The sequence below is a fragment of the Solanum tuberosum genome, unplaced genomic scaffold (assembly GCF_000226075.1).
Source record: "Solanum tuberosum cultivar DM 1-3 516 R44 unplaced genomic scaffold, SolTub_3.0 scf00192, whole genome shotgun sequence".
In the NCBI taxonomy this organism is placed as follows: Eukaryota; Viridiplantae; Streptophyta; class Magnoliopsida; order Solanales; family Solanaceae; genus Solanum; species Solanum tuberosum.
The window spans coordinates 90,604-115,179 of NW_006239115.1; the positions used below are offsets into that span (position 1 = coordinate 90,604).

Here is a 24,576-nt window from a genome sequence, read left to right on the forward strand (position 1 = left end):
CCAAAAAGCGGACCCAACTATAAAAAAAAAAAAAAAAAAAAAAAACAAAAAGCAAATATCAGACATTCTGAAAGATATGTCTGAATGTAGTCTCTCTAATCTCACCCCCCGCCCCTGTAGCTCTTCCTCCTATAACGAAGATGAGCTTCATTAGCATGTACATCGTGAGATAAGTTATTAAATTGTTAGCATCTGTTGCAGGTGCTACTGTTCTGTTGACTCTCTGGGCTCATCTAGTCTGACATTCATTGAATTAAGTACTAAATGATTTAATAGTTGTATTGAGAACAGAAATGAAGAAATGGTACGGTGGTGTTTTAACTACATCCCTGTTGATGTTTTTGGTCCTGGGATACTGTGTGATGAGGAAACCTGTCAAGGAAAGCTATGTTACAAGTTCTCTCTACTTCAATATGACAAATCCCCTTGAATGGATAAATGCTATGGCTCCACCTGCAGCTCACCATCCAGAAAAAAATAATCAAGTAATACCTGCTGAAATTGTTGTCTCTGATCTCTTTATCAAGAGGAACCTGTCAGCTCAGGAGCAACAATCTTTGTCTACGTGGTATCAATTGAAAAGGTTAATCACTCATGATCTAGTTTTACCTAATGCTATAGAGGCGGTTAAGGAAGCCACTGTTGCATGGAACAACCTCATGAGTGCAGTAGAGATGGACAAACTCGATACAAATGATAGTTCAATTAAGACAGGGAAACAGAAACAATGTCCTCATTTTCTTAGCAAAACCAATGCTACAGAACTTGATGCTAGCGGCTTTAAGTTGCGGCTTCCTTGTGGTCTGACTCAGGGTTCTTCCATCACAATAATTGGCATTCCAAATGGTCTTCTTGGGAATTTTCGGATAGATTTGACTGGTGAACCACTACCAGGTGAACCAGACCCTCCTGTTATTCTGCACTACAATGTTAGGCTCCATGGTGATAAAATAACCGAGGATCCTGTAATCGTACAAAACACCTGGACTATTGCACATGACTGGGGTGAAGAGGAGCGCTGTCCATTACCATCAGATGAAAAGAGTAAGAAAGGTAATAGTTTTTTTCCCTCTTCACATAAGAGAGTTCATTCCTTAAAGTAGAAGTTCAAGCTTTGTAGCTCATTTTCCTACATTTCTTTCAACTCTTTCAACCGACTTTTTAGAAGCGATGCTGCATCTTCCTGTGTGATCAATTAACTGCAATCACAATTTGGACATGCCATTTATGGAAATAAAGTTGTTATTCTTGAAGACGATGCCACCTGTGGACGTCTAGATCCTGCAAATATATGGGAATTTAATTTGTGTGCTGATATTATACTAAACATTCTGAAAATGGTCTGTTCTCTTTAAATGCTTATTTTTCTTGGAAAATTTCTTTCATCGTCTCTTCCCTGTTGATATTGATGATAAAATTGTCTCCCTTTTTGTTAACCAACTTATTGATTTATTTTTCCATTGCTGCAAACCTTTTCTCCGATTTGTTAAAAGCTGATTGGTCTATTTCCTGGAATCAAAATGATTTCTAAAATTGCATTATCTCCTTTGCTCCTCTATTCTCTCTGCTTGATGAGATTTCCCTTTTCTCTTTTAGCCTCCTTTTATTATCTTTTTCAGCTTCAATGATGTCTTCACTTGTTCACCCTGTGCTCGTTGCATTGTTTCTAACATTGGTTACCTTTTTCGTCAGTGGATGAATTGGATCAATGCAATGGGATGGTGGGCAATGTCACGTCCACTCGGCATGTCATTGCAACAAATAAATCTAGCATGGTTCAGGACGGGGCTAAATCAAGAAAATATTTTCCTTTCAAGCAAGGATATCTCTCAGTTGCCACTCTGAGAGTAGGATCTGAAGGAATTCAGATGACAGTTGATGGAAGGCACATAACATCTTTTGCTTTCCGTGAAGTAATTTTTTCCCCCCATTTTCCTTTTCTCCTCTTTGTTTCCTCAGAAGTTTACGATGGATCTTTCTGCATCATCATAATGGTTATCTGTTTTACTGAATCTTCTTTAATTTGGATATATATATATCTTATCAGACTTTGGAACCATGGCTCATAAGTGAAGTGAGGATATCGGGAGACATAAAATTAATTTCTGTTGTTGCAAGTGGTTTACCAACATCAGAGGATGCAGAGCATATAAGCGACTTGGAAGCCTTAAAAGCAGCTCCTCTTCCTCCACGAAAAAGACTAGATCTCTTTATTGGTGTATTTTCTACCACAAATAATTTTAAGCGTAGAATGGCTGTCCGTAGAACGTGGATGCAATATGATGCAGTGCGGTCTGGACAAGTTGCAGTGCGGTTTTTTGTTGGCTTGGTGAGTGATTCTTTTCTTTGTACTCCATAATGTGAAACTACCATTGGCTTAAAGGTAGTATAGTGTTCAATGCCGATGCTTATTTGATCCTAATTACTGGATGTTGGGGTTTTAAGTGTCATAGTTTCATGTTCTGCTGCTCATTAGAAGTCACATATTAGATTTCAATAACTGAAACTTCATTTGACAAGATATTCTTTGTTATGCATTTGCTGTAGCATAAAAACCAAATGGTGAATGAAGAGCTCTGGAATGAGGCTCGGACATATAGAGACATCCAGCTGATGCCTTTTGTTGATTACTACAGTCTTATCACTTGGAAAACCATTGCCATCTGTGTTTTTGGGGTAAAATCCTGTCTCTTCCTAATTCATGGCGTATCTCGTGCACCTCTTGTTGACATCATCTATTGGACAGACGGAGGTTGTTTCTGCAAAGTTTGTCATGAAGACAGACGATGATGCATTTGTTCGAGTGGATGAAATCTTATCTTCTATGGAGAGGGTTGACACGACTCGTGGATTGTTATATGGCCTTATTAACGCAGATTCCCAACCTCATAGGAGCCCGGACAGCAAGTGGTTTATCAGTCCAGAGGTGAATATCTTCGTCATTTATCTCAGATGTCATTGCTGATTTCACCCCTTACTCTATTTCAGTGGTCAGCAATGGGGAAAGGGCATCTGTAGTAGCAACAACTCTAATTCTCACTAATTTGATCATAAAATGAAATAACACTTACTTCATCTGGTGTTACATATGTGTATTCAATCTTATCCTTTGTTGATGTATAGGAATGGCCTGAAGAAACTTACCCTCCTTGGGCACATGGACCGGGTTATGTCGTCTCCAGCGATATAGCAAAAACAATCAGTTCGAAACAGAGAAAAGGCCGCCTAAAGGTAAAGTGAACCTTCGTCTTTTTCACTTATTCAACTGTCATTTAAGTGAGTGAAGTTTACATGTGAAAATGTATCAGTCAGCCACTCAGGTCCTGTATCTCCTATTTAATTCTAAATGTTACAAGTTCCTTGAAAATACAGATGTTTAAGCTTGAAGATGTTGCTATGGGCATCTGGATTTCAGAAATGAAGAAAAAAGGGTTGGAAGTGAAGTATGAAAAGGAAGAGAGGATTTTTAATGAAGGTTGCCGGGATGGTTATGTAATTGCACATTACCAAAGCCCTAGAGAGATGCTGTGTCTTTGGCAAAAGATTGAAGAGAAAAAACGAGCTTTATGTTGTGGCGATTAATACAAAATAGTTTTCGTCTGAGTTCTGAAGGCTCAGAAGTTCCTATAACTACGATTCTGCTGACCTTTTCTAGTAGCTGACCACAGACATGTACTTGAGTAGGTCGGGATGAAGAGGCCAAGGTAATGATTATACCACGTCGTTGTAGTAGGAGGTAGAGTAGTTACTAGCATATTGATATAAGTAGGTGATTAGATTAGCTTGTTACATATATCACTAGAGATTGATTAGTGAAGATGTTGGGGAAGGTATCTGTATTATAAAGAGAGTCAAATGGGGGGCATTATACTTTGTATAGAGTACGGGTACACTACGTTCGGTGATTATTTTGTATGTAAATCACACGATCTCTCGTACCCATTATCGTTGAGTGATGCAGAGCATCGATATATACTACAGTATATTTTGACGTTGGAGTTCTAGTCTGCATTACATCTTGATCTATGTGTAGGACCTGCTACCATGGCTACGAAGTGGAAGGGAAGGAGCCTAAATCGACCCCAATGATGAAAAATGGATTGTGAATTGAATTTTTAATTTTTACATGAACAACCAAAAATATTTCAAAACAGAATGATTAGCAGTATCATTTATAGTTCACCATCCCAGAATTCATCTGGGGATTTGTATGGTCCATCTGGATGAACAAAAAGTTCACCTTTGAATCCCCTGCATTGAGGAATCTCTTGAATCTTAGCATTTTCTTCATTGCTTAATTCCCAATCCAAAATTTGAAGATTCTCTTTCATTCTATCTTTGTTAAAACTCTTCACTAATACACTAACACCTTGCTCATATACCCATCTCAATGCCACCTACAAATATCAAACAATTACTATCCTTGTGAGCAATTTTATTTGGATGTTCGAACTAATATTTATTCTAATCACTTAAAACACATAGTAAAGCGTTTTATTAGAGACTTACGGTTCAAATTTTGAAAAACTTTTAGCGTGTGTTCTCAAACGTCACACTTAAAACATGCTACCTCCTCTGATTAAATGTATTTGCCTTAATAAGTCGTAAAACCTCAATTGAGGCTAATCGCATACTTAAAGGAGATGTCATATTTTATGGAGTTAACTTAACTATCTAGTAGATATCTTTTTTCTTCAAAATTTGAACTGAAAGTGTCTAATGATTACTAATAAAAAAAAATTTATCATGAGTTCAGATGTTCAATTGAAACAAGTCTTACTTCAAGTGTCAAAATAGAATTTGAGAGCAAATTTAAAAAGTTATTGATATATTAAACGTTAATATACTAATATAATTTAGTGTGAACACTGAGTGAATAATTTAATTATTTATTGGTACCTGTGGAATGCTCTTTTGTCTATGAAAGGCAATGTCTTTTAGAACAGAGTTTTGCATAACAGCATGATTGCCCCAAAAAGGTATTCCATTTGCTCCAAGAGGAGACCATGCACTTACATGTATTCCTTTCTCTTTACAAAATGCTAACATCTTCTCTTGTCTCCATGCTACATGCATTTCCACCTGTCAATTATTGCATTTTATAATATATTTTTTATGTAATTTTTAAATAAGTAAATCTTATTTCAAAAGATTTAAAGATTCTATACTAGAATGTCGTACTTTCCTCTCTAGTCTATACAAAAAGAATGTTATCATTTCTTGATCATAAACTAAATTTTAAATTAATTCATGTTATTATTAACGAAATGATTTATAGCCATAAATATCTATAGCTTTAAATTTCTTAAATTTCGTTCCCAATTAAATATCGCTAAGGGTATAGTATGTTATATTTACCTGATTTACAGCAGGAGGAATGGTAGCATGAGTTAGGAGTTGAGAGAGTTTTGTGCAACTAAAGTTGCATACACCAATAGATTTGGCCAAACCTAATTTGTGACATTCTTCCATAGCTTCCCATGTTCCTTTCATGTCAAATGGAATTACATCCTCATTTACCAACTTTATACCTTGGTCACTACCATTCTTCATCCTCACTGGCCAATGTATATGGTACAAGTCCAAGTAATCCATCCCTAATCTCCTACAAAACATTTTATGACATTCATGATTACAACAACAAGGATAGTTCCACATTATGTGAAATCTGAAAGAGGATGAGATATCTTTACATTCATGATTAATATATGAAATTGATGACAAAATATATGAAGTATAATAATTTGATGCATGTATTGTGTTTGTACCAATAACAACAATAATTATATAGTAATTTCAATTTATGTAGTGTATTTTGATCAGATGCAAAGTTTTAAAAAGAAATCAAGACTTATAAAATTCGTAATCTTAAACGTATCATAACATTTATATGACGATAAAATTTTTGAAATATGTGATATTAAATATATTGTATAATATTTGTGTGATTATACAAATATGTCATTATGGAAAAAAGGAGAAAGTCAAAATTATATTATTATCAAAATTAGAAAATAGTCATTCTATCTAGAATGGACTTAAAAGGAAATACAATCACATAAATGAAGTTGGGAATATTACCACATATAAATTGCTATGAGCCAATGACAATATTTTTGTAGATTATAGACAAGATCCATGTCCCTCTAATTAAAGTGAATTTTTTGCTTATATATATATATTACTACATGGTAGGGGTTGAACCAAACCCCCACCCCGTAGAAACATGTATAAGATGTTAATCTATCACAACTTTTTATTTTATTCGAATTTAAAATCAATAGTATGAGCAAACTTACGCGAGAGATCTTTTGAGAGCAGGAAGAACAAGGTCATGATGTGTTTCGGTGCACCATAACTTAGATGTAATAAAAACATCTTCACGGCTCTCTATGAGTCCGCGTTGTATCGCGTCAGCCACGGCTCGACCTAGTGCTTCCTCGGAGCCATAGGCCGCAGCGGTGTCAAAGTGTCGATAACCAGCTTCGATAGCATCGATAAAAATGGAGACTAATTGGTCAATTGGTGGTAATGTTGGTGCCGTTGGTGCTGTTCCCATGCCTATTAGAGGCATTTCATGACCAGAATTCAACATAATTTTTGGGACTAACATAGCCATATGATTAAGTACGTACTTAATTGGAACGATACAAAGAAGATTACAGCTGGATAGTGGCAATTTTGAAATGTGTAGAGATTTGGATGTACAAATTTTAAGTAGTTACCTTATCTGGTTGAAGTGATAGATTTATTGATGTGTGTGGCAGAGGTTGTAACTTGTACATAGTTATCTTATCTAATTAAATTTAGTTTTGAAAATTAGGAAAATTCACGACTCTTGAAAAGGACAATTACATTTGGAATAGAGGGGGTATTATTGAAAATTTGAAATACTCCACGTGATATATTTAAAAAGTCCAAGCAATATAAATATTTAGTTATAGCTGTTATTTTTGTGCAATAAATAGGAGGGATATGGGACATATTTAGAACAGCTAGCAAAATACCAATATATTTAAATTTTGAAATATAAATTTGAAAAAGAAAAGAAAACAATATATCATATAGATAATTTTAAATAAATATCGACCAACTTAAATTACAATATATATGAAACAGTATAAAACTAGAAAAGAAATGTAGTCTAGTGTAGAATAAAATAAAAATAGCTAAGCAGACATACATCCAACACCATATCTAGAATTAGGAAAAACAAGAAAAAGTCCACTACAAATAACTCCAACCATTAATGGAAAACTCCTCATAATTTCATCAAGTTCTTTAGCATGTCCAGGAAATAGACAAAGTGTCACTCTATGATCAGAAAATGCAATTGCCACAAACACCAAAACAGACATCATTGCATGTACAAAATCTGTCAATCCCACAATGTACCTAGTACAACCAACCAACAAAAAGGTAATGATGTCAACACACTAAATTAAGGGGGAAAAAACACAATATTAGTAATAAAGAAAGCATTGCAAATTTCGTCCACAATATTGAAGATTTTGCTATACAACTGTCACGATTTATGGTGAAACAATGATTTTGAGGGGTGAAATTGATAATTTATCTAAAAACTGTCATCTTTTATGGTGAAACAATGACTTTAAGCAAATAACTATATTTTTAAAAAAAACACACAATTTTTGTGACGGAAAACCTTTTGTCACAATCATAAATTTTTTATAATTATGTGGATGAAAATCTTTAGTCAAAAATATTCCATCACAAATCTGTATATTTTCTCTTTTCTCATAGAAAATAGTGTTCATAGCCAAGGGCGAATTTACATCTCACACACATAAACATTGAAAAAATCATCACTAAAAAGTTACCTTTCTATCTTTTGTCACAATCATAAAATTTACATAAATGAAAACTCTCTAGTAAAAAATATTCATTCCATCACAAATTAATATTTTTCTCTTTTCTCATAGAAAAATAGTGTTCATAGCCAAGGGCGATGTACGTCTCTCACACACACAAATATTACAAAAACCATCCCTAAAAGTTACCTTTCATCTTTTGTCACAATCATATATGTATGAAACTCTTTAGTCAAAAATATTCCTATCACAAATCTCTATTTTTCTCTTTTTTATAGAAAATAGTGTTCGTGGCTAAGGGCGATTACCAACATAAAAAATTACCTTTCATCTTTTGGCACATCAACACCAAGTCCAGTCTTGAAAACTTTCAAACCTCTTGGTGTAACAAAACCATAGTAAACTTTGCCATCAGGACCTCGAAAACTATCGGTAAAATGGAAGAAAAAACATGACAAAGTACAAAGTCCAAGTAATGTTAAAATCATAAATGTAGTAATTGGTGAACAATCTCCTTTACCAAATACTGATGGAAGTAACATTTCAAATGTTAAAAGTGTGCCTGTTGGTAGAAAATTAACAAGTAATGAAGTTTTTGAAAGTGTTTTTTGTACACCATTTGCCATTGCTCTTCTTTTTTTCCCACCAATTGGTAATGCAGGTTGAGATAATTCTGGGATTGTATCATCTTGTGGTAAATTAGTAGGATACATAGAAGATGAATTATCGACGCGTTTCGATGTACTGTACATTTTTATTCCAATTCCTTCACTAGTTTGCTCCATTTTTGTGGTTTTTGATTGAGAAAATGGTAGAGAAAGTTTTGAATGAAGTTTTGTTGGTTTATTTATAGTTTTGGTTACGTAAATGCACTTACAAATGTTTTGAATCTTCTATCTCTATATACAAAAAAATTCTATATTTTTTTAATATTAATTATTACTATTTTAATTTAATTTAAATGGTTGTTTAAAAACTACCCAATACACACCCACTTCTGCACGATCTATAAAGCTTTTCAATAATTAATTTTTATTTTATTTTTTTATAAAAAAAATGTGAAAATATTTGAATGGATCCTTCAATACTTAACTCCATTTATTAACTTTTCCTTTTAAGAAAATTAAATAAACAAAAAAAAAAACGTCCCATGTTGATTTTACCTCTAAATCTTTTCGATTAGTGAGAAGTACTGAAAATTTCCCTTAAACTCGTGAATTATTAGTTTTATCTTTGAACTGATGACAATTTTTAAAATATCTATTTAGTAAATACACCTAATTTTTCAACATGAGTAAAATGTATTCTTAAAATATTTTTTAAAATTGTCGTGAATATAAAAATTGAGTTACCAACTAAGTATTTTCATGTTTTTAAACTAGAGTAAAATTTATCAATGACAATTTAACTTTAAATAAGCCGTTTTAAATATAGATAAGAATGATACTTGTTGACACCCAATTTTGGCCTAACATTTTTGAAAATTCGCAACTTTTAAGGTTTATTTATCTAATGGTTCAAAATATTTTTTTTTATAATTTTAAATAAGTTTATCGATAACTATCCTTATTTATCAAAATTTAGGATTTTTTATCAGTTAATTTTAAAATTGCATATTTACATGTCATTAATTACGTTCATTATATTTATTTTAATTCATTTTATTTGTTACATTTGTTAATACTGATATTTTGCATAATCTAAAAATTCATTCAAATACAGATATTTTACTTGATCGATAATTTTGGGCCACAATCACAAGCCCAATAATTGAGCCCATTTAACAATTATTACCTATATAAATTTTGGTTAGGTTAAAAAATTGGGGGGGGGGGGGTGAAATAAAAATTAGGGTTGGTGTATAATTTTCAGAAGGAGTATGGATGTATTTTTCCCTTTTTGAGCCGCCAAGGTCTCACCACAGCCATCCAAAAACCCACTTCGTCCTCTTTTCCGGCCAGAACCTCCCCTGAAACAGTCACCATCGCCCACTGCCAAACAGAACCAGCAAAAACCTCACTCATTGCTCCATCTCCTCAACTAAAACCACCACAACGAAGCAGCAAAACACAACTAGACCCAAAATCACCAAGCCCCTTTGCAGTTCAACTCTTTTGGTTTCGGCAGAAAGGCCAACAATAACAGATCCACCACGCCGTTCCCATTCCCATTCCCTTTTCCCCCTTAACGTTTTATTTTATTTTATAGGTGTTTTGGCTCCAACTTTGGTGAACTCGTGAGGAGCTACCACACTCCGGCCAGGCTCCGGCTAACAACGAACAGACCAGACCCATCCGAACTTCAGCGAACATTCAACAACCAACCAAGAAGTCATGGCAACACGCCTGAAAATAGCCAGATCTGTCCGAAAAAAACTTTTGTAGGTGACATTTCTTATTTTTACAATTTTTGTATATATACATATATGTCGGTATATTTCATGTCTATATTATTATATATTGTATTGATAATTATTCTCGCCGATATTGTTGATTGGATCAATTGGATCTTGTATTTAATATTTTTTTTTTCTTCATGCATATTATTATGGTGAATTATTTGTTTTCGTTTGTGGTTTTGAATGTTATTGTTATCACTATTTCTAGCAATTTGTTAATTGTATTGATTGTTTTTTATAAGCCACTGTTGTTAGTGTTTTCTTTTGGTAATATTTTCTTTATTGTTATTATTGTTTATTCTTAAAACTAGTTATGCATTATGTTGGTTTGGTGGGTTGTTCATTATTTTATTCAATTTTAGCTTTTATTGAAAGTTGTATGATGAGTTTGACTATTACTAATTTTGTTAATAACTTTAGGTACATGTATTCCTGCTTTATCTTCTTGACAAATAGTTTGAATAATTTGTGTGTTCCTGGGTTGTTGCTATGTTGTTTTCTAATTATTGTCATATTAAATATTATGTTGAAAATTGTTTTAAGCCTTGGATGGATTCAATTGTATTTCGAATTTTGATGAGTATATGTTATTAGTATTTTATTATTCTTATTGTTGCTATCTTTAACTGTGTATCGCTCCCTCTTAGTTCTAATTTATATTCTATTGTTATTTTATGCACATCTTATTTTATTTTGATTTATTCTTGTCATGTATAGCAATTAATACATTGTTGCTTTTTGCATTGTTGACTAACAGTACATTGTTCCATTTATGTGGTTAATTTATTTTGTTATTATTAGACATTGCTTCTTGTTTATTGTTGATTATTTTATTATTTGTGAATTGATATTTTGGTGATTTGTTTTACTGTTGATAATGTTTATATCTTTGACTATTTTATTGTTTGTTAAAATTGGCCAATGAGAAAATCTCTCCGTCGGTTTTGGAGGCCTCCACATTTTAAAAGACGAAAATTTAGTTTAGGTTTATATATTCTATTTGTTAAAATTGACCAATGAAAAAAACATCTCCGTCGGTTTCGGAGGCCTCCACATTATAAAAGACGGAAATTTAGTTTAAGTTTATATTTTTTGTAAGTTAAAATGGTCGATAAAGAAATTACCGTCGATTTCCAAGGTCTTCCATGTTAGTAAGATGGATTTTTATTTTAAGTTATTTATTTTTATTTATATTTATTTACTATTAACACTTTTACTAAGTGTGTTTACAGGTACCCCGAAGATGCTTTTCGTTGAAGCTATTCGAACTAGGTTCGAATTATACTCTTATTCATTATTGTATATTATTGACGATAGGCAAATTTAGGCCGATTCTTATATTATTGTTTTATCATTTTACTTGTGTATATTGCATGTTTATTATACTGGTACAATATTTTATCCTACTCCTCAATTTGAAAAAAATGAATTCAATTGGGATCCACATTTGTGGATTTCGAAGGATGCCTAACCCCTTCCCTTTGAAATAACTTGAACCCCTTACTTAAAATCTAATGGTTTCGTAGATCACTTAATGGTTTCCTAGTTTTCCTAAAATTAGGTAGCGACTCCTTTAAATTTTTTATTTTCTTAAAATTCTTTTAAAATCGAATCAATTGTTTATTTTTTGAGTCATCGCGACGTTTCGCCCTATTCGAATAGAGTAGAAATGTAAACAATACTTATTTGTAGCACAAATATATGTATATATATTATACTATAAAATAAAATAAAATAAAAAGCCCCTTATTTGTAGCAACTAAATATACGTTTTATGACTCCCTTGACAATAGCAAGCACTCCTTTTCATCTTTTTATTTTTTATTTTTTAAAACTTACGTAAATTTGTATTTATCTAACAATTATCGTAAGCAGTTTAAATGTTTGAATTTGAAACTACTTATAACTGTATTCTTCATAGTTAAAATTTATCAGTGTCAGTTAATATACTAAGCAGTTTAAAATCGTCAACCGAAAAGCACTTTTTTGAAATTTTTGAAATAAAAGAAATATTTTTCTTTTGAAAATACAAGGTGTTTGGCCAATATAAAAAATGTTTATGAGTCGCAGCAGAAACATTTTTCTATTTTATTTTTTTGAGCAAATTTACCACTAGACAGTGTCTAGCGGTCTTTTATTAAACATAAAAAATATCAATAGGGACAAGTACAAGCAAGGGAGGCTAGACCTTACCTTACTAATCCTATTGAAGTACCTAACTTCCGCTACCTAACAAACATGAAGAAAATAAAAGCTAGAGAGAACTAAGTATTTTTTGATCATCATAGAGCTTGTAATAAAAAAAGAAAAAAGAAATAAAAATTCTATGTTAAAAAAAAAGCTAACAATTACTGTTTTTTTTATAACAGGCAATTGATTTTTCCTTCCCTCCATTTTCTTATTCAGATAATGAATTATTCAAAATTGGTTGGACAAAAGGAAAATAGAACTTCGATTTTTGACTATACGTCTAGAGCAAATAAAAATAAAAATATCTTAAATTGTACAACAACAAACTATAATCTGATAAAATAACAAATATAAGATAACTCTATCTAACAAACTCATCTAGTGGTTTTGTTTCTTCTAAGACTTGAACTTGATATTTCAGGTTCTCAATCCACTTTATTGATCACTAGGTCACGGTTCACACACATGATTAGTAGCGGATCCAACAATTTTTGAGATTGAAATGTATATGCATGTGCCAAAAACCAAGTATAGATGGAATTTAGATTTACATCATAACTCACTCGTGTATTTCAAAACACACAACGTCTAAATTCTGAATTATTTTGCCACTGCAATTATATACTACTTTTGTAAAAGGTTAGAGCTCCAGAATCTTTATAGGTTATCTATACAAAATGCACATAGAAAATAAGGAAGAACTATTTGAACAGGAAACCATGTCGAGAAATGGCAATCTCAAAGGCTTGCATTCTTTCTCCTCGAGCAAAACCATTTCGATCATAAGTTGAAATTTCATCGATGTTGAGATCAACACAAGTCTGCACTAGTTGCTCACCAACACGTTCTGCTGCTTCCTGTGATCGAGAGGGACAAAGTTAGGGAATAATGCCATGACTTGAAAATCCCATAATGGTTGTAACAAGAAAACATAGAAATTTGCCATAACATTACAAAAGTATGGTCTCAATGTGCTGTAGATACTCACTATGGTGTTGCAAGGTGGATCACCGCGGATTGATTTTTGCAAAGTGCTTCCGTAAAACAAGCACTTCTTGTTCTGGTCATCTATCAGGGTAGCATACAACTGTTTTTCTGAGCAGAAGACTGAAAGTCTTGGTTTTTCAGGAGTGCCATTAAACTGCCAAAGACCAAATAAAAAGTGACTAGATATGGAGATATGCAATGTTTTAAATGTCGTGGTGTAGGTAATATGACATATGAGTGTCCTTATAGAAGAGCCATGTTGTCGAAGCCTGATGGTCTTTATGCAACGGGTGAAAGCATGAAATGGTAATCCGTTAGGTAAGAAAGTTGAAGTCATTGCTTGCTACTCCTATACAAATATGCCAAGAAACCAATAAATTATTTGCATTTACCTTCTTCAATTATGTACACTTGTTCTGTTTCTAAGCAGAAACGATCAATCTGTGCTCAACATTGTATGATCTTAAAGCCAAGTTACATAAATTAGTTTCTTCTTTCTATCCGAACACCAAAATATTGCAATAAAATACATCAGCACCAATCTTCTGCACTACCATTACTTAACAACAACAACATACCTAGTGTAATTCTACAAATAGAGTCTGGGGAGGATAAGATGTAGGCAGACCATAGCCCTATCTTTATGAGTGTAGAGAGGTTGTTTCCAATAGACTCTCGGCTCAATAGAGAAGTTATTCAGAGAAGGGTTGCAAGAAGTAAAAATGACATGATACAAAGCAAAATGAAGCAATAGATAGTTGAAACACATTAAAGAAAAGAAATTACGCGATTACTAAACACTACTACTAATAAGGAGAAGAGGATATAGGGCTAGCCCCCTTGCTTCTCACACCTAACATGCAGCCACACTCAGCTACCTACCGACCTTCCTACCATCCTATCTAGGGTCCTTAGTAAGCTGAAGTTATAACACAGAAATGTGGCTACATTAAATAGCTTATCATATCTCAAATTTGACACAACATTATTTTGCTGGGCAGAAATATCAAGAGCCATAATTTTAACAAATGTCACATACCTTCTTTCGAATTCGCCTATTTCGAAGTTTAGCACTCTCAGTCCGAGAATTAGCTTTAGCTGTAGCTTGAATTACCAATGGCTTCATGTCTAACCCTACAAAGTATAATATACAAAGCTAAGTACAAAGCAGAACCAAAAGACATTATTATCTAGTAAAGCTAGAAACTTTAGAGCAATTGACCATTAAAACTTACTTTTAATTTGGATAGGAAGAGTGGTATATGAGTGATTTATACAAATTCCAAAGAGCTCACAAGTCTTGATTTTTAGCGAACAAACATTACTCAAAGCCATTGTTGCCATTCTTTAAGGCTAGTTTTTTAACTTGCTAAGAGAAATCAAAGCAGACCCATTTCTCAAAAATGGACATTTTGGTGCCTCGCTCTTTTGGGGAATTTAATCAAACAGGTTATCTGCAAAATACCTTCTTCCCATGGCACACACTCTATCACTCTGCAGAAGATAATAAGAAGGGAATAAAATAGTTTTTGGACTCAATTAATAAGTATATTGGTTTTGGGCTGGATATAAGCCCAAAATAAGCAAAGAAAGTTGTAGTCCATGAAATTTTTCGAAATCTCATGATCAAACGTGTTTTTTAGAATTAAACTCCGGAGAAAAATAAAAATAATAATTATCGTCTTTAAATGCATGTAGAATATACTAAAATTGTTTTTAATGCTCTTAATTCTTAAACATGTCTATTAATTGAAAAGTTTGAATTAAAGAATTGTCAAAAAAAGAAGATAAAACTATAGCACATGGACAAGGGTATTGAATTTACATAATGTTACGAATTAATAATTTGAATGAGAAACTTACAAGAAAAATAGGGTATGAATAAAGCTACAATGAAAAAGGTAGAGTGAAAGATAAAATAGAATTATTAAATAATAAGTGACTTGCCAAAATGAGAAGAAAAATATTAATGTAACAACACAATCCCACTAAATTGATCGTTACACAAAATGAGATTTTTCTTTGTTACCTAACTATGGTTTTAAAACAATATGATATAGTAATACAATTGAATTAACAATCGAAATAAATATGCATTTAAACTAACAATACTATTGAGTAATTTTGACACATAATTTGTACAAAAACAGTTAGGTAAACCTCGAGCATTGACCATTAGACGTATTTAAACTAACAATACTATTGAGTAATTTGACACATAATTTATACAAAAACAGTTAGGTAAACCTTGAGCATTGACCATTAGACGTGTTTAAAACATACAATCAAATCACAAAACTAAACCTCAGACATGAACCTCATTACGTTTTACCAGTGCCCCGCCCCAAGACAATTTCCAAAACTACCCTTTTAAAACACTAATATTTACAAGTTGACAAGTTCAATGGTGCTGGACCATAGAATGAAAGTAAAGACTCACTAGTATTAGATCAAATCCCTCAAAAATATCTGCCATCTATCTCAAAAGGATAAACACTAATTAATTAATTAAATTAATCAAATCATAAAATTCAACCACCACAGTTAACTGTCTACATAATTCCAGAATCTTCTACAACTTTCTGTGTGCTTCTTTGCCTCCATTATATCTTCACTCATCTGCAACTATTAACTTTCTATTATACAAAACTAAATTCCATACATGAATCTCATTACCTTAACAATTAGATAAACCTCGAGCATTGACCATTAGACGTGTTTAAAACATACAATCAAATCACAAAACTAAACCTCAGACATGAACCTCATTACGTTTTACCAGTGCCCCGCCCCAAGACAATTTCCAAAACTACCCTTTTAAAACACTAATATTTACAAGTTGACAAGTTCAATGGTGCTGGACCATAGAATGAAAGTAAAGACTCACTAGTATTAGATCAAATCCCTCAAAAATATCTGCCATCTATCTCAAAAGGATAAACACTAATTAATTAATTAAATTAATCAAATCATAAAATTCAACCACCACAGTTAACTGTCTACATAATTCCAGAATCTTCTACAACTTTCTGTGTGCTTCTTTGCCTCCATTATATCTTCACTCATCTGCAACTATTAACTTTCTATTATGAATCTTCTTCTCCAAATTTCTCTGTAAATTCTTAATTTAATGGCTTCAGAATCAGAATCGGTATCATCGTTGATGGAGAATTTGATGAATTCCAGAAACATAGACCTTTCTTTGTTTTTACCTTTCATTTTATCCATCACGAACAATTCAATTTCATCAAACCCAGATGAAGAAACAGATGAATCAACAACCCAATCTGAGTTTTCCGATCGGATCATCCTCGTTAACCCGTTAACCCAAAATATGATAGTAATGGAAACCCGTTCATCTACTACTTTAGATTCATTTCTGAACGAATTGATGAGCAAAGAAGGTCAACCACCAGCTTCCAAAGCATCAATTGATGCACTTTCAACTGTTGAGATTTGCGAAGAAGGAGAAAAAGGGGAGTGCTCTATATGTTTGGATGATTGGGTAATTGGTGGGGTAGTGAAAGAAATGCCTTGTAAGCATAGATTTCATGGAGATTGTGTTGAAAAATGGTTGAAGATTCATGGGTCGTGTCCGATTTGTAGGTATAAAATGCCCGAAGAAAATGGTGATTCGAAAAATCGAGGAAGAAGGAGAGAGATTTGGATGAGTTTTTCAAGTTCAGAAAATCATAATAATCAAACAGTTTCAGCTAATTTTAGTTCTGAAAATGATCATGCATCAGAAGCTTAAAAGCAACTTTTAATTTTTTTGTTCAAAATTTGCAGTTTTTTTAAAGAATAATGTTATTGTACAGAGCCACATTTTGTTGTTTGTTGAATATGGTAAAATGGAGGTTTATTTTTATTTGTTATTTAGTTACTTACTATTTTATTTGTTTTTATCTTTTAACCTATTTTTTTTTCATCATAATTCTGTTTCGTATCTTATTTTTCTAGGACTATTTTTCGTGTTATAATGTGTGATATTATATAGTAATTAAAAACAATAAAATTCATTCAAATATTTATTCAAATGATACAATTAAATGCAATATGATAAATCATGAAATGAAACAATATGTAGATAGAAGAAAAGATACTTATTTATACAATCATTTTCCCCTTTGTTAATTCGAGTTGGGTATGGTTTCATGTAGGGAGGTCTTTTTATCAAACTCGAGACCTTTAATTAAAACAAGAACAACCTGTCTCATTTGGGGGGATTCTCATTAAATCTTAATTAAATTTGAAATTTTTGATTAAAAAAGCAACAAGCTCATTTATTGAATCATGTATCACTTCTTTTAATGGAACACAATCATTTTCCTTATAATTAAATTATAGTTAAATCTCTCTTGTTTATCAAACTTGAGACAAACCACTATCCATGTAGTTTTTATTTATAGAGAGTTTTTGTATAAATCTATCTTAAAAGATTAATTTTGACTCTCACCCACTCTAGGAGAGTTGTAAGGCTAAAACTTGCACTAATTTAGGTTGCACTGGGAGATCAAAATTGAACCTCCAAATTTAGTACAAAAGCTAATTTTCAAAAACTTTTGTGTTAATATTTAGTTTTTTCCACTTAAAACTTGATCAGTAGCCTATGGCCTCTTGCTTAATAACAATAAAATATCCATTACAGTTTTACAAGTGAGATAGGGTACACACAAAGCTATCTTATTCTGTTTTTTTGAGATAAAATAGATTGTTTCTGATAGATTATAAAAAAAATAAGGCACGGAGAGAGTGAAATATACACAAATTTTATCCTATGATTTTTTTGTGAAAGAAGAAATTATGATTTTACTATGGATAAATCATTTGTCAATTAGTTTAAGTTATTTTAAAGTCTCATTCTGACTTAACAATTCAATCTATTGGACAACTAAAGGTTAAATTTAACTTTATTGTGTTATTGGGCTAAGATTATTTTTTACTCATTTAGGCCTTTTTGAGATGATATTTCACTTCTACTTTGGCTAGTTCATTTCTCTCTCTCTATTTCTCTGCTTAATTTTGTATACCACTTTTCAAATATTCTCATGTGTTTTAGTATTGAGTTCCATTTTCTTCCTTCTCACCATCCTAACCTGATTTTTGGTTCAAGTTATATATTTTTTCCATTATTAAAGTAACAAAGAAAGAGTACTCTATTACAACAACAATATACTCACGGCAATTCCACACGTGGGGTCTGAAGAAGATGATGTGTTCGCAACCTTATGCCTATCTTACAAAGGTAGATAGACTGTTTCTAATAAACCCTTTCAAAGAAAGAAAGAATTACTAATACATGGTTAAAATTGTTCACATGACAATATTTGATAAGTGACGAACACATTAAACTACAATGATAGTGTAATTATTTTCTTATATTGTCGATGCATATAACTTAAAATTCCTCAGAGATTTATACCCTCACTAATTAAGAAAGCTGTCCTAAGCATTTTCTATTTTCCTTGTTTGCTCTATAGTACTATTATTCATTTGTATTGATTTCTAAAACAAATAAATATTCCTTTTTGGTGTAGTTCAAATTCCTTGCTTGCATCTTTAGAAAAGCATAACAAAAAATGGGATTCCTAGAACATATAGATTCTCCAAGTTTAGCAGCTCATATGCACCTGAGTTAGAATATGGTATCACAAGAAAAGAAAAGAAAAACTAAAAAAGAGATGCCATTTATCTACACATATTCTCTTGAGTTGTTTTGCACCTATGGTAGAAGAACTTCACTTTGAATAATCTTTCAACATCATATTCATTTTTTTTCATAAATCAAATTGACTATCTAACTTGGCCTGTCTGAGCTCGTTCACATTGTCGGTTTCAAGTCTGGATAAAGGTGGATGGTTGCCGAGGATCAATCAGAAACAACCTCTCTACCCCATAAAAATAGAATTAAGGTTGCGTACAATTTATTCTCCCGAGACTTCACTTGAGAGCTTACACTTTTTCTTTTGTTGTTGTTGATGTTATGTTTATTGTGTAATGCTCTCTATTTCACATTATTTCGTTGTTGCTATTGCTTTCATATTATAACCCCTTTTCCCAAACTATTTAGAATGCTTTATTTATGCTGAGGGTCTATTAGAAACAACTCCTCTATCTCTACGAAGTAGGAATAAAGTCTGCATACACTTTACCCTCCCCAGACCCTACTTGTGAGATTATACTGAATATGTTGTTATCAGATTAACCATATGTTATTGGACTCAATTCTCTGCAATGGAATAGATTCATGTACTTTTAGTAAATGTGAAACAGGGAAAACAGAGTTGTGACTTGTGAATTTGTGCTCATTATATCCAATACCTATCAAAATGGATATACTTTAAAAAGTTCTCTTAAGTTTCATTCACAAAACAATATACATATTATTATTAGTATTTTTTTCTATAAACAACATTACTAGCTATAAGAATCAATGACTTTTATAGAGAATAAAAATAAATACAATACTAACTATACTCATTCAAGTCTATAACTTTTGTAACATTTTCATCATACTCATCTGGACATTTTCTGTTCAAATCAATTGTCTCCAAATATCTTTTACCAGATGATTGTTCATCACCACAAATGTTATGTCTACTTCTTTTTTTCCCTTTAGTTTCTTGATTCAATGAAAGTCCACAAATATCCTTTCTTGCTGAGCTCTCAGAAGATGTTAACGAACTTTCAATCGAACACAAGATTCCTTCTTTCAATGTTTTATTCTCTGTGTCTTTCGAGATTGAACAATCGATTTCTGTTATGACTGATAATGAAGAACTTGGACAACATCCCATGTTAACCATTGAAACTAATTGTGAGAGTTCAGCTTTAGCAAGTTCAACTCCTGAAGAAGTACCATATCCTGCTAGTGTCTCTTGTGCTTTTCTTAAAACTGATTGTAAATACTTGCCTTGTGCTTCAATCCTAAGTTGTAAATGTCTTTGTACCTAAAATAAGTACAATAACTACGCCTCAATCCCAAGAAAGTTGGGGACAGTTAAAATTTTGTATGTATTGTGAGGATTCATCATGACTTGACTAGTTTATGTTGATCTATAGCGTAACACACCCCTTATGACGAACAGTGTAAAACTAGTCAATTTATGATGAATCATCCTCGAATACATACAAATTTGTAAATATCTTGGAAAAGTATGCACATGTAAATCAACAAGATATTCATATCTTTTGATAAATTTTTACCTCAATTTGTTGATAAAGTTTCCTTTGTACATCCATTTGCATTTGTAAAGCTCTTGCAATTTGGAAACTCCTGAGAAAAGATTTAACTAGTTAGATGTTGTAAATGCTTGTGAAGTTTCTATGTTAACCAGCGTTTGACCATAGATTTTGGATCAGATTTTGAAAGTTTATCTTCAAATATCTGTTTGACCATCAAATTTGATCAGACTCAAAATATAACATTAAAATATTTTCAAGTTTTCAAAAACTGGCTCATACCACTTTTTGGTACTTCCACTCACAAAATGCATGTTTAAACACAACTTTAGAAACTCAAAATTTTCAAGTTTCAACTTCAAAATCTACGACCAAACGAGATCTTAATTTATTGGATTCAAAGAGAAGAAATCATTACTCATTCATCTGATTTTGAGATCCATCACATACTCCCAAAGATAACTTATGATCACTCTGAGGCAACTCTGTATCAAAATAAGTCCTCTGCTTTAAGCCTCTGGAGATTTCATTTCCCTTTGCATCATCATCATTAGGTACTATTTCACACAAATCCAATTTAACTTCTTGTTTGTTTTCATCAAAAGATTGATCAGTCACCGAACTCTTTCCTAGACGATATTTCTGTACAACGAGGAAAACCAATCAATTAGTTCAAAGTCGTGCATTTTTGGAGGATCTGATAAGGGTGCGACAATATTTTTAAAGAATCTGAGCAACATAGTTACCTGTAAATGGCTCTTGAGGTGATATAAAGTTAGTCCATGAATGTTCATCACTCTCATCAATGATTTTGGTGTAGCCTCTACATTATCAATCAAATAGTAATATTTAAATTTGTAACAAGAATAAGTTGTTGCACCTATGTCAGTTGACACAAGTGCAACAACGACATTTTTGGAGGATCCGAGCAGGTAAAAAGTACTTACTATCTGGACCTCCTAGTTGAGAGACTGCATCGACGAATCGTTGATGAAGATCAGGAGTCCATTTTAGTCTAGGCTTAGCATCACTTGATAAAACTAAGTTCATATCTTTAGTTTGTTGTGCATTTTGATCAAGAGCCATCTTTTGTTGTTGATTTACAAGGTAGAAATGTATTTGTATTTTTTGAATTGAATCATGTAGAAAAGAGTTTGCTTTTGTGTGTCTGAAAAATGTGGCAACTCTTATAGTTGTATATATAATTGGGAAGTTTGTTAAGGGTGTCCCATGTTGTTTTCTCACTCCATATCTGGAAACATATGTTGTAAGGGAATATATGCTCTCCCATGAGTTGTGGCCCTTCTTTTCTTCCATTTCCCATTTCATATCAAACTTTTTCTTTATAAAAAAATATTTTTCTTGTGTTTCCAACTCATTTAACTCATCGCACTATTTTGTCGTAGTTATTGTTCTTTTTTCAGAATATTTTATCATGTTTTCTATAGTATTTTATCGTGATTTCATTTTTCGATCTGCTTTGATATGCTTTCCTATAAATTAAGGGTTTATCAAAACAATTTTAGTACTGGCTACCTCTCAAGATAGGGGTACAATTTGCGTAGATTAGTACCTTCACAAGACCTCACTTGTGGGATTAACACTTCTGATATTTCTTTTTTCAATCTGCTTTAGTATGTTTTTTCTTGAGTGGAGGATCTATCAGCAACGTAATGAGCTCGATAGAGATAACGTTTGCATACACTTTATCCTCCTTAAAACTGACTTATAAAATTACACTAAATATGTTGTTGTTGATGTTAGTGATCTAATAATTTAATATTTTTTCTTTCTTTTTTTTCAAAATGCTTTGTCATGTTTTCTATAGTATTTTGTCATGATTGACACTTCTGATATTTCTTTTTCCAATCTGCTTTAATATGTTTTTTCTTGAGCCAACGGTCTATCGACAACAAGCTCGATAGAAATAAGGTCTGAGTGCACTTTATTCTCCCTAGAATTGACATATAAAATTATACTCAATATATTATTATTGCTGATAGTGATATTTAATAATTCTCTTTTCTCTTTCTTCTTTGACTTGAAAGGGTGTGTGAGAGAATCTATGATTCAGCAAAAACAAAGAAAGCAAACACATTTCAATTTTGAAGTCTCAAAAGGAGAGAAAAGTAGAGGAAAAAAAAATAAAGTTTATAATTTGTTTTTACTCTCCTTGTTTTTCCTTCTTATTTCTCTTTCTTTCTGCTTTGATTCCCCTACTGAAAATAGCCAGCCCCACCATTATTTATAATGGAAAACTAACTTTTAAAAAAAATCTTAATATAGGAGCCTTTGATGTAAGAAAAAAAAAAACAAACTATATTTTGGTATTTCTTTATTGGAAATATTGATAAAAGGGGATTCTTTAAAATAATTATTTTCTTTGGTTTTTTTTCTTTCTTTCTTGTACATAATAATTTTCTTTTGTTGAGAGGTGTGGTTGTATTGGCAGATTCTATTTGTTTTTTTATAGGGATAAAGGAATCAAGGAATCTAGTAATAGATTTTTTTTTCTTTCTTGTACATAATTATTAAGTTTTTTTTTTATGTTATCAAGAAGTACTTTATGAGTTACTAAGAGATAATAATGAAGCAAAAAACAAAATTTTCAAATAGAACTATTTAATTAATTATCAAAAGTATTAACCTTAGTGTGTTTTATATATCTTTATTATCAATCTTTGAATTTTCAGATATACTATAAGTATATGCTTGTTATCTACTATGTAAAAGAAACATGGAAGACAAAAAAGAGATCAGAAGAATGAAATCTATAGTTATTTTATTGTTTTTAATTTTAATGTAAAGCAAGAATAGTGTGATAGATAATAATGAAATGAAATGGAATCAAACTTAGAAGAATTATTCAATGGGACCCTTCCCTTGCAGAGAATTTGGGAAGACCAAGTCCATATCATTAATATATCTAAAATTTCTAAAATATTTAGTTTTTTTGTAACATGACATAATAGATAAAATTATATTAATATATATAAAATATCTAATTTTATAAAAACATACTTCATTTTTTAACTTATAAATTCACCTTTGGTTACGTTTTCCATCACCAGCTAGTTGAAAAATATATGAATCATTCATGTAGAAAAAATATCAAATTTGCTTTTACACTATTCAAAAATGTTCGATTATGTTATTCGTTACACGTTTGGTTATTTAGACCCTTTTCATTAGAAAATTATCTCATATTTGCTTTTCCATTAACGGATGATATAACATGAAATGTATGGACTAGATTCAGAGTAAGATTAGATCAAAAACATAACGAGCTAGGGGTGAAGCTAGGTAGAGCTGAACTTTCTTTCACGAAGAATTACACTATGTATACATAGTTAAAATTATTTTGTATATATATATATATATATATAATAGATGTTGAACTCTTTTAATTAATTCAAATGTTAACTTCTTTATATTTTAAAGGGAAAAAAGACAAATATACTCCCGAACTATCATAAATGGTATGCACATATCATCTGTCATACTTTTGGGACATTAGTGCCCATGCCGTCCAAAAACAGGAGCATATACACCATTTATACTAACGGACATACACGTATTATAATCTTATCCATCGATCCCAAAAATATGACGGAGGGCATCTGCATATCATTTACGATAGTTCGAGGGTATATTTATCCTATTTTCCTAATTTAAATCTCTTAAATAAAAATCCTGACTCCGTCACCATTGAGGAGTACTGGACAAATTTGACCCTTTCCCCATCGTTCATATCCAATGGAATATATTATTTCATTTATCCTAGAATATGGCAATGAAATGGTTAAAATTTCATAGCATAAAGGCTGGCATGAGGACAATTTTGCACTAATAAGAATAAATTCTATATTTAATTGACGTTGGCTGAAGTGCCAAGAAAGGTATAAATATAATTTTATTTATTATTATATTGAAACTTTCTGATCTTCTTGATTTAGAAGGGGTTTGGATTGACTTAAAAGTTGGTCA

At 31.8% G+C, this 24,576-nt stretch overlaps 6 protein-coding genes across 9 annotated transcripts in view; 2 read left to right on the forward strand and 4 right to left on the reverse strand.

Annotated features, from left to right (window-relative positions):
• Window positions 1–3,998, forward strand: part of LOC102601182 (beta-1,3-galactosyltransferase 15) — a 7,187-nt gene extending 3,189 nt beyond the window's left edge. For all 3 annotated transcript variants that reach the window (XM_006355042.2, XM_015312181.1, XM_006355043.2), the window contains 7 exons: window positions 202–1,053; window positions 1,693–1,913; window positions 2,048–2,329; window positions 2,548–2,676; window positions 2,747–2,926; window positions 3,124–3,231; window positions 3,373–3,998. In XM_006355042.2, coding sequence (XP_006355104.1) covers window positions 294–1,053; window positions 1,693–1,913; window positions 2,048–2,329; window positions 2,548–2,676; window positions 2,747–2,926; window positions 3,124–3,231; window positions 3,373–3,582 — 1,890 coding nt within the window. In that variant the 5' untranslated portion in view covers window positions 202–293 and the 3' untranslated portion in view covers window positions 3,583–3,998. The remainder of the gene's footprint in view (window positions 1–201; window positions 1,054–1,692; window positions 1,914–2,047; window positions 2,330–2,547; window positions 2,677–2,746; window positions 2,927–3,123; window positions 3,232–3,372) is intronic.
• Window positions 3,999–4,086: 88 nt separating this feature from the next.
• Window positions 4,087–6,764, reverse strand: LOC102601965 (methylecgonone reductase-like). Of its 2 annotated transcripts, none has more exons than XM_015312182.1 (4): window positions 6,300–6,764; window positions 5,359–5,605; window positions 5,017–5,082; window positions 4,087–4,397 (listed from the first exon to the last, which is right to left on the reverse strand). In XM_015312182.1, the coding sequence occupies exons 1-4, from the start codon at window positions 6,617–6,619 to the stop codon at window positions 4,173–4,175; spliced, it is 858 nt and encodes a 285-aa protein (XP_015167668.1). In that variant the 5' UTR covers window positions 6,620–6,764; the 3' UTR covers window positions 4,087–4,172. The 2 variants fall into 2 exon arrangements, with proteins under 2 accessions (XP_015167668.1, XP_006355107.1); XM_006355045.2 differs by having other exon boundaries at window positions 4,900–5,082; window positions 6,300–6,761.
• A 405-nt stretch (window positions 6,765–7,169) lies between these two features.
• LOC102591030 (uncharacterized) lies at window positions 7,170–8,617 on the reverse strand. Its single transcript, XM_006355093.1, has 2 exons — window positions 8,157–8,617; window positions 7,170–7,395 (listed from the first exon to the last, which is right to left on the reverse strand). The coding sequence occupies exons 1-2, from the start codon at window positions 8,615–8,617 to the stop codon at window positions 7,170–7,172; spliced, it is 687 nt and encodes a 228-aa protein (XP_006355155.1).
• Window positions 8,618–12,925: 4,308 nt separating this feature from the next.
• On the reverse strand, window positions 12,926–14,925 carry LOC102602294 (50S ribosomal protein L18). Its single transcript, XM_006355046.2, has 4 exons — window positions 14,643–14,925; window positions 14,447–14,541; window positions 13,409–13,561; window positions 12,926–13,277 (listed from the first exon to the last, which is right to left on the reverse strand). The coding sequence occupies exons 1-4, from the start codon at window positions 14,749–14,751 to the stop codon at window positions 13,122–13,124; spliced, it is 513 nt and encodes a 170-aa protein (XP_006355108.1). The 5' UTR covers window positions 14,752–14,925; the 3' UTR covers window positions 12,926–13,121.
• Window positions 14,926–16,428: 1,503 nt separating this feature from the next.
• LOC102602628 (E3 ubiquitin-protein ligase RING1-like) lies at window positions 16,429–17,282 on the forward strand. Its single transcript, XM_006355047.2, has one exon. It carries the CDS (start codon window positions 16,538–16,540, stop codon window positions 17,159–17,161), a length of 624 nt encoding a protein of 207 aa, XP_006355109.1. The 5' UTR covers window positions 16,429–16,537; the 3' UTR covers window positions 17,162–17,282.
• Window positions 17,283–19,743: 2,461 nt separating this feature from the next.
• On the reverse strand, window positions 19,744–21,907 carry LOC102602966 (uncharacterized). The gene is made up of 5 exons (XM_006355048.2): window positions 21,537–21,907; window positions 21,336–21,412; window positions 21,008–21,231; window positions 20,614–20,683; window positions 19,744–20,357 (listed from the first exon to the last, which is right to left on the reverse strand). The coding sequence occupies exons 1-5, from the start codon at window positions 21,904–21,906 to the stop codon at window positions 19,875–19,877; spliced, it is 1,224 nt and encodes a 407-aa protein (XP_006355110.2). The 5' UTR covers window position 21,907; the 3' UTR covers window positions 19,744–19,874.
• Between the last annotated feature and the right edge of the window lie 2,669 nt (window positions 21,908–24,576).